At 34.2% G+C, this 10470-nt stretch overlaps 1 protein-coding gene across 5 annotated transcripts in view; it reads left to right on the top strand.

Moving 5' to 3' along the window:
- Positions 1–10470, top strand: part of LOC309611110 (serine/threonine-protein kinase TNNI3K) — a 321731-nt gene that overhangs the window by 23551 nt on the left and 287710 nt on the right. For all 5 annotated transcript variants that reach the window (XM_082355024.1, XM_082355027.1, XM_082355026.1 and 2 more), the window contains one exon: positions 485–593. In XM_082355024.1, coding sequence (XP_082211150.1) covers positions 485–593 — 109 coding nt within the window. The remainder of the gene's footprint in view (positions 1–484; positions 594–10470) is intronic.

The following is a 10470-nucleotide window of genomic DNA, read 5'->3' as shown; positions in this document are numbered from 1 at the left end:
GAAGATTATCTGAACTCAAATTACTTTTCTCAAAGATCTTTAGAAAAAAACAGAAAATTTCTTATAATTTTCTGTTTCTACTAGTTCCTAGGTATAATGTTATAGAAAAAAATTTGGAATACTGTTGAGTATAGGGATTTTAGGATTACATCGTAAGTATCTAGTATTTAAAACCTAAAAACTCTTGTCTAGCAACTAGAGATTGCTATAATTATAATGCAATAAAATCAAATTAAATAAGTCAAATATATTCTTCTATGTAAATATATTATCCAATATCAAATGGGTTCTTAATTACTGCGATTCAATATGATTGCATTTTAAATATAAACATCTGCATTTTAAACTCACAATCAGTAATTTAAATTAAGTATTGTATAATTCAGAGTAAAAAACAGAGTTTTAATCGCTTGTATGTTATGATCTGTGTCTACATTTTGCAAAGCAGAGCTATGAATCAATCCCTTTTGTTTTTCTTTACTAGATGAATGGAAGAAGAAAGTCAGTGAATCTTATGTTATTGTAATAGAAAGATTAGAAGATGACCTGCGGATCAAAGAAAAAGAACTTACAGAACTAAGGCATATATTTGGGTAAAGTTGTCAAGAGTTATTATTTCTCTGTATAAGTGTCTTCATTGTTGATCTAGTTTTTAGCTATATCTGTGTTTAAAAACACAACCCATATAACCGCCTATGTTAACCTTAGAATATAAGGTTATCTCTTCCTGCCCGTTCATATAGCCCCTAAAATGCAAATATCTTATCTCCTTAAAATATGCCTTGCCTGTTCCCATCACTAAAGTTTAAAGAGAAAGGAACCTAAAGGCTAGCCTTTGAATACAAACTGTTGCTGATCTGAATAATCTTCTCTAGAATTAGATCATTCTCGTGAGCCATGCCAGCAACAAACAGTAAGACTTCTCTTCCCAAATGGTGGTAGAATATTGGCCACATTTTTCTTTTTGGACTACTAGAGAACTCCAATTTTAACAAACCCTTCGGTCTCTTGACATTGAAACGCTGTCCGTTAATGAAACTGTGTATCATTCTGCCCCTGAACAATCATATACCAATGTGTAATATTGGCTTCAGGCTTTCAGTGGGTTTTGTTCCATGATAACAAGATAAAAATAATCTGGCATATTGTCACAACCTTGTAAGACACAAAATGTTCAAAAAAGAGAGACAGAGCCCTTATATACACAAGCAACCTTTTGGAGAAATTGAATCTTGGCATTGAGAAACAATGTATTTTGGGGTGTCAATTTAATTTAGCTGCCTGACTGAGGAAAAGTTCCACGAAGGCCAATTAGCCATGCTCACTTACAGCTGCGTTATTCATATAATGCACTGATAACAAAGAACTCTAACCATTTTACTTGGAAAATAAGTGTAAAGCAATGACCACATGACATATTTTTCAAAAGAAATTTCAGATATAGTAAACATACAAAGCTCACATAACTGGTAAATAAAGTTACCCATGTATAATATAGTTTATATAAAATTTGTCAGTGGGTTAATAAGGCCTTCATAAGTGTTCAATTTGTGGTTTGGGAAGTAGTTAATTTTCCCTGTTATTTAGCCCAAAATGATTAACTCAGCTTTGACACTCATGATGAGATACACTGGGATGACTTTTGCAAGTATTATCATATGCTCTCTTATGGAAAAACATTTGAAAGTCCTGTAGAGATGTGACTGGCACTTTGGTATAATAGATTTATACATGCATATTAATTTTGTTGGAAAAGAGCTATGAATGTAGAACTTAATCATAAACCCTCTGGCTCTTATTGACAGATAAATATGCTGAATGAAATGTGATTAAATTGGAGATTTTCCTCAACTTTATAAAGTTAAAATCTCATGTATTTGTTGTTATTTTTTAAATTTGGGAAGTATTATGCAAATATGTCAAGGCTAATTTAAACAGACATATCCTTTTAAGGATTAAGCTTGAAATGTACTTTTTTCTCTTACCACATCAACAACAAGCAGCTGTTTCTGCAGGTCCTACTGTAGCTGGATTTATTGTGCCAGGTATATTCAGGGTGTTATTCCAGACACATCAAATATAAACCATTATTTAATCCTCACCATGACCCTGTGTGATAGATAATATTACTCCTGGTGGATAATAAAGTAAGGAGCAGAGACGTTGGATCTTGTCAAGGTCATATGGTCAGTAAGCACTAGAACTGTGAATTTTAGCAAGGTCTCCCCAGCTTCCTACTACACGCTGATTCTTGCTCCCAGAGTTTCACAATCTGGTTGAAGGGAAAGGCATATATAAATAACTCACAGAAGACAGCCTATGACAAGTGCTAAGTGGAAGAAAAAACAAGATGGCTTTCAAATACAAAAAAAGAAGGTTTGTTGTCTTGATTTATTCATTGGTTTTGTAAAGCATTCCAGATAAAAGGCATAGTTGAGTAAAGATATATAGGCAAGAATGGATGAGTTACATGGAAAGTCTACTGGTAGCAAGAAAACTTAATGTCTTGACCATTTTACCTAAGCTGAGTAAGAAAGCTGTGTCAGTCAGCATAAGGATTTTGCAAACATAGTTTTAAATCCAGTTTCTTTTATTTACAAGCAATGTATCTTTGGGTATATTACTTAATCTCCTTGAGGCTCATTTTCATCTGTAAAATGAGGTTAATAATAACGACCTTACAGGACATTTGAAAAATGATGTCAAATGCTGAGTACAGGGCCTAATGCACAGTAAACATTGAATAACTGGAGGTTTCTATTATCATGATTGATCGGGTAAATAAGGGCAGTTTGAAAGACTGAAGACTTTATTACCAAGTGGGAGTAACAAATAGTTTATTCAAAGTTAAGAAGTGAGAAAGTTAGGATAAAGTGTTTTTATGTCAAGAGGATGTTTTCAAAAATAAAAATGTAAAATGCTAGAACAATTCAAAATGGTGCCAAAATCTGAAATATAACTTTTAAAGATTGTGATCAAGAGGGATTTGAAGAATTTTCAGACTAGAGTATTAGAAGGCTCATCAAAATTGATGTCAAATTCCCTGAGAATAATGGTAGGGCATATTGAGGAGACGAAGACTGGTAGCCTGGTGCTGAAGCCATCAAAGAACCTACACAAATGTCCCATTAGCCAGAAGTGATAATAATGTGGCTGAGGAGAGGATTACCCACAGCCTAGAATCATGTTTCTCCAAGGGCTAAGGACCTCCTGCAGTAAAATAGCCAGCAGTTCTTGCAAAAATTTTAGATTCCATGATTCTACCCCATATCAAATGAATTAGAATCTCTGGGGATGATTTCCAGAGACCTGAATTTTTAACAAGCTCCCCAGGTAATACTTTTGCATGCTAAAAATGATCCTTCAGCTAAAGTTAGAAAACTACACTTCTAGAAAGATACCTAAGTTGCACTGAGAACTCTGTCTGCGGTGGTATGGGTGAAGCGATGAGGAATATGAAAACAGAAAGCAGGCAACTAGTATGGTCTACAGAGAGTCAAGGGAGCAAACAAACAAACAAACAGAACCGGAGTACTCTGCTTTGTCTGCTTCCATCAAGGCAGATAGCATCGTGGGAAAGAAAGTCAATCCTGCCTAGGGTAGAGTTCTCAGGATTTTCTTTTCTCTAGAATAAAATGATGGATGACAAGGAAAGAAAAGAATGGAGTATTGAGAATATAAATTGTCTTATTCATTGGCTTACACACCAAAATTTTAAGAGTAGTTGGGAAGTTTAAACATAATATTGTATGAGATCACATTTAATCGAGTATCTAGGACATTTTAGGTGTTAAATCTTAGAATCTTTCTTTCTCATCTTTATTCATGCTGTATGCGATGTAAGAAATACTTCTGTGAAGGACAACTGTGTAATGCTGCTTGACATCAGGCTTCCTCTAAACATGTAGATAAAAGGAAAACTGTATAAGGTGCCTAAAAAGAAGCATTTAATACTAGAGTCATAGATCACTAGTGTAAACATAGATTTGCCTGGGTTTTTATTTTTTTGCAGCTTTTTTGGTTGTTTTCATTTGTTGACAAGTTTCTTTATAGCATTCATGGTAGATACTAATTCCATTCATTAAAAGAGATTTTCTACATCATAAAGCAAGACTTATGTCACCTCAAATACACAATCTCCTGGTATAGCTTTCACCCACAATATAGTACAGAGCAATATAAATACTAAACTTAAAAAAGACAAAAAGAACTAAACCATTATCTTGCTTATGCCAATTTATAGCAGCTTTGAAAAAAGAGCTTGCTATGGGAAAGAAGAGGAATGGAAATTGAATGTTCCCTCATCTTCCACAATAAAGTTGAATTCACTCATAATTTTGAACATTTGTTGAGATAATAGAGGAGAGACTGGAAAAAAATGAGGAAATAGAGAAGGCAGAAGAAGGAAAGACAGAAGTGGTACACTGGAGTACATTGTGTGGTTATTTCCTCCTCTTTGCTCTCTCTGATGTTTATGTTTATCAGTATAATAGCACTTACTGCCTGGTGTTGTCTTTATTCATTTTACAGGTCTGTCTAACCACTAGTATATGTGCTCACTAAAGGCAGCTTCTTTGTCTACTTAGCTTTATTTATATTTGTATGTATTTGTAATAGCTATTTGGATAGCACTTGAAAGGAAAACAAATTAACAACTTAGTGCTTACCATATGCCAGGCATGCTACTAGGTATTTTAATATGCATTAGCTCATGTAATTGTAAATGTATATATGTAAGGTGCTTTGAGCTCGGTGACTGGCACATGGTAAACACTCAAAAATGTTAGCTAAAAACTAATCGTCATTGTTTATGTTCACATCCTTCTGGAGTAGGTTTTGCGCTTGCCATTTTATACCTGAAGAAAATAAGGCTAATCAAATTAAGCTGGCTTGAGCCAGGTTACACAACTTGTACAGTTGTACAGGGATTCCACCCATCTGTACTTCACTTCAAAATGTATGATCTTCATGATCTTAGTTCTCAAACTAGGAAGGGGAAAGAAGTATGGATAAGAATTATCTTTGAAAACTTTTCACCTACCCCATGCCACTCTACAAGTTTGCTATGTCCTGTGTACTAGAACTGTCCCTGCATGTGGGAGTGGAAGAATACATTTTACACTCCCACTCCCACACCTTGGTGATACACGGACCCTTACATGATCTTTGAAAACCACTTACATGATGGGTCTCCACGTGCAACTTTTAAAAGGCTTCCAATTAAATTATTTTGTTTCAATGTTTTTAAATCTTTAGAAATTTCAGAACTATGTTTTTCTGATTTCATTGTCGAGCCTACTTTTAATGTGCTTAATCTGTAATATGTCTATGAAGAGATTCCAAAGAAGTTATAATTTTTCAGTGCTATGACTTTTCAACATAATCAGAAAAACCCTATTTTTTCTCATTTTTAATCTCATTTTGGCATTGAGTAGATATACCTTGGTCAATAATGCTAATATCTCACTTTGAAATTGATTAGGTTTAATAAATAAGAATAGTCAAGAGGATGCTCTGTTCCATGGGAAAGCAGTTGCAATATTTAGAAGAATTGAAAAAGAAAAAAAACGAAGGAGGTTTTCTGAGATGTACCTTCCTGCTTATCCCTGAAAAGTTCCTCTGGGCCCAGCTGCAGTCCACCATACTTATGCTCCAAATGAAATATCTTCCAAAAACCTACTTTTTCAGAACTATAACCAATTATGAAAATTAGCTATTATAAAATAAATAGCTCCAGAAACATCACAGACTGACCTTACCAAAGGAGAGTGAAATTCTCTATCAAGGTGCTAAGTAGAGTATTGAGGGAGTAAATTCCATCTTAAAAAAAATAAAATTGAGTGAAAGGATTATTTGGTATGTTTGATAAGTGCATTGTGTTAATTAGCAATGAAACAGAAAACAACAACAAAAAGACCTCAAACCAAAAAGCAGAGAATTCACATTGTCCCAAGACTGTCTACCTCTCTATTTCTTTTCTTGCTTGTCTAGGTAAAACTAGCTAAGTAATAGTTTTACAGGAATATCTTGTAAAAAACGTTGAAGCAGCCTGATCTCAAACACTCTTTCTGTCCCTGTCTCTGTCTCTTTCTCTCTAGCTTAGTACGTCACTTGTTCTCACTATCTCTCCCCCTTTTATCCTTCCTCTATTCTTCCCTCCTATCCCATACTGCCTCCATCTTCCTTTTCACTTTCCTGTCCCCCTTCTTAAATGCAAAGCAAAACAATAAAAAAGTTAAAATAATATCAGTGCTTTAGTAAAAATAGTTATTATAGCAGCTAGTATTTATAAAAGTCTTACAAGATCTCACCCATTTAAACCTCACAATAACCCTATGATATAATAATTATTATTGTACCAGTTTTATCATCCTTAATTATTCTTACCCTGCCACTGTATCTCAATAATTGTTTATTGTATGAATGAAAGAATGAATATGCTTCATATTGTTAGCTTGCAGATTTGATCTGGAAGATACTGGACAAATATGTTTCTGGATATTTCTTGGAGATATATCTTGGGAACAGATCTTATTGATGATTCTTCTGTTTTTATTGTTTGGGGGGAAATCAGCAGCAGCCATCAAGAACTGCGCAAGAAGTTACAACCAGCCATTTGAAACCTAAATTATCAATTTTGGAAACTAGATGATCCATAACAAATTTTTTACCTTCTTTCTACTTTCTTGGCCTTTACCTATATTTCAGCCAATGAATTAATTTAAGAAATGTATCTACCTATCTGAATATTTTGGCTTTGGCCAAGTGTTCAAATGTTACATTTTAATAAGTTTCCATTTGTGAACATGTCAGATATCTTCTTGAAAGGATGAGGTCATGAGAAGTTTAATTGGATCACAAAACTGCATACTTTTCTGGATAAAAGGTAAAGGCTAAGAAAAGAGTTCATTATGCTACAAGAAAGAAAGTAACCTTTGTGCCCAAAACTACCATTTTTAATGATGAAGGACAGAATTTACTATTAGAAATATATTCATATAGTGACTTCATTTTAATTAGGAACTTCATTCATGCACCAGCAAGCACTGTGAACTCATTAGGATATGTTAAGTTACAGTATGGCATGGCAGGTGATAAAAAATGTAAGGGAAAATTAAAAAATCAATTGAGCTTAGGATATTAGAATACATAAGTGATGCTCAATTGGCAGTGAATTTGACACATACAGTTCCTTTAGAAGAGGCAAAAGAAGAGAAAATACCTCCCCTAGGAATGATTGCTTTAAAATCTTGAATATTTTAATTGCATGTATCAAACATTTGACAGGAACATTTGACTAGAAGTTAACAGGAAGTTAGAATTAGGATTCAAGTATAGCCCCAAAGTAACTCTCATTAAAAAAAAATTACATTCCAGTTATTAAAGTTAAGATAAAAATTTTACTGTTAAAATTGCACTTAACTGCCAAACACTATGGGAGTCTATTCTCTGTTTATTCATTTTGTTGGCATTAATAGAAGTTGCATGAGTTCAGGGAAAATAGAATTCAAGAGGAAAATAGAAGAGACTACAGCTCAGTTTTGACAAGGAGCTATTTAGGACTGTGTACTGATTTACTTATGAATGGTCAAATCTAGTGTAAAATTCAGTAAGTTAAAGAATGATTGTTGAATAAAAAGTCTCTAATATAATTCATACTTTCAGTCTTATTTATGTAAACAATATACATTCATTTATTGTTTTTGTTTTTAAATAAAGCAATGGACTTTATCACCTTATTTTTCTGTTTATTCAGTGTTTACTTTCTTTGCAAACCTGCTTGGAGCATTAGAGATCAGGACTAATGCTAAGGTCAATTGCAGGATTCTCTCTATTGTGTGTGTTCCCAAGACTGACGCACTTAAACGATCCAGGAATTAGTGAATAGTTCCTATCAAGTAGACTGTTGAAAACAACCTGAAATGAGCATTAAGAACACAGGTGGTGCACACAGTTGGGTGTTCAGTAGGTGTTGTGCCAGACTGATTGAATATATCATCAAAGTTAGAACTTGGAAAAAGAAAGCAATTGAGTCTACCTTCTCAATAAAATGATTTTCAGCACAACCTTTTTTTCCTTTGATTTTGTTGTTCTTTTAATATCTCCAGTGCTGAAAATGCCTTCCCCATAGTAATGATGCTGCTGGACTTGTATTACAAAACTGTGATTCTAGTAGTTGCTCTGAATCACTGATAGGTGCTAGGTGTCACAACAGTGAACTTGGTCAAAATAGGGAAATTTTACAGGTTGTGAAATGTGAGAGGTCAAAGAAGGTCAAACTTGGTTTGAAAATTGTGCTAAAGTTCTCTCAAGACTTAGACTACAAAAGGAAAGTTGTACATTCACAGTAAACTTGCTAAAAATAGTAATGATAATGTATCATGTACCAAGTACTATAGTAAGCACTTGATTTCATTTTTCTTCACAACACAATGTCATATGAATCATTTTAATAATTTTATAACTGAAGAAAGTGAAACTTGAGGAGGTTAAATAACTTGCCCAAATTGGAGAAAAAGAAAAAAAAAAAAGCACTACTTAAAGACAGGAACAGGATAGGATTTCAGTCCTGGTGTGAATACAAGGCCCAAGATTTAAGAAGTACCTACACTGCTGAAATGATTTTTTCCACTTTTAAAACATCACAACATGGTAGGTATTGCTGTATAATATTAAAGATACACATTGAAAAACTAATTTTTCTCAAGGGTTTATTGCTACAGAGGAGCTCTCAAGCTTTATCTTCTTTCAGTATTTGCCATTCGGTTTGTTATAGTTAGCTCAAAAGAAAGTGTCAATACTTCCTTCTCTCTTTTTCTCTTAGGCTGAAGGTTGTATAGTTCTTTACATTTAACAGAAAGCTTCCCTCTCCTGCCCCACTCCAATACTTTGTTTTCTGTCTTGTGTTCTTATTGTGTTTCATTTGCTAGATAATGGAAGGACCAAGGAAGAAAAGCCAAAGCAGCTCAGAGCTTCTGAATCACTGTCAATCAACATCTTCAATTGCTAGTTTTCTAGTAAAGAAACAGTTTTCTTTTCCTTTTTATTTACGGACACTAATTTCCTATAAACTTTAAGAGAGAAATCCAATCTACCTAGCTTTAAATGCAGAGTTCAGCTCTTCAGAAAACCTGTACTATTTGAAATCATAACCATGGAGAAGACCTCTGTGAATGCATTTCCAAGTTGGGCTGCTGAGTGCACTTTGTTTAGTAGTACCTACCAGTTGAATTTCTCCAAGACATCTATAATACACCTGGCTTTGAGAATTTAGATGTCTGGCTCAGGCAAAGGCCACATATTTCCAAGAACCATATTATTTGGTAAAGTTTCTGTTCATACCATGAAATAGCTATACCATTTACAATTAGGCTCCTTTGGTAGACATTTTAAATAGTGGTATTTTCATCAGATTTTTTTGTTTGTTTGCATTTTTCATTGAGCTGAGGAAGATGCAGATAGAAGTGAGTTAAACTCTTAACTATTTTTCCTGAAATCCTGGGCTCCTTGCTATATTATATTAGCAACATTTGTAAAAATGATTTGGTGTTCATTGTACTTCAACGTGTGGCATTCCAAAGCAAGTTGAGGTATATTTCTCAATGTGAGTAACCATGTCTGTGGACTTTGCTACTGGGAAGTTGAACATGGAAAGCAAGAAAGTGAAGAGGGTGAGAAAGTTCTGCAATATTCCCATGTCTGTGAAAACAAACCACTGGACTTGCCATTTCTAATTAAAGCATTTCAGTGAAATCCTTCAAAATCCCTGGAATTAGAGGCTTCTCTTTTTAGCAGCACCCTGGAGAATAGCACCTTTTCTTTTTCTGTTTTAAAATTTCAGTAGCTTTTGAAGTTCTTAACTAGGTGCCTTGATGATAATGTTCTGAATTTATAGTACCTTTCAAGTGTAAGTACTTTACAAATGATATGGAAGGCTCATTCACCAAAGACTTTGCTATCTCACTAAAGCTGCTGGAGATTTAAATAGGCAGGAGGCAGCTTGAAATTAACCTGGGAGGCCAAAGATATGATCTCATTTCTACTGAAAAATGTCCTGGGAGTACCAGTGACCTCAAGAGGTCGAGAATTTTAGCTTTACATTTTTTTCAAAGGCTACCTAGGGCTCTCTAGGGCCCTCCTGGGGCAATGGTCTTTGTTCAAAGGCAAGGATTTCATTAATTGAATCACTAACACTACTTCTCTTCTCACCTGGGACTGTATCATAGTACCTTATCAGAGTTTAGACCTTCTTTATCTGTGAAATCTGACCCAGCCAGAGTACAAGGAAACTTTGCTTCAGGCAGAATTTGTAATACATTGGGACTGTATTCCTTTCTCCAGTCTCTTATCAAATGCTACCTTTTTGTTTTTTTTTTCTTTTTGGAGAGAATTTCTTGAATTTCTCCGTAAATATTATATAAGGTTTTGATTGTGAGAGAAATGGGTTTATTTTCAAATACCTGTGTTTTC

This window comes from Balaenoptera borealis (assembly GCF_965194805.1).
Source record: "Balaenoptera borealis genome assembly, chromosome: 1".
NCBI lineage: Eukaryota > Metazoa > Chordata > Mammalia > Artiodactyla > Balaenopteridae > Balaenoptera > Balaenoptera borealis.
The sequence above is the reverse complement of the archived record's forward strand: the minus strand, read 5'-3'. Positions and strand labels throughout refer to the sequence as shown.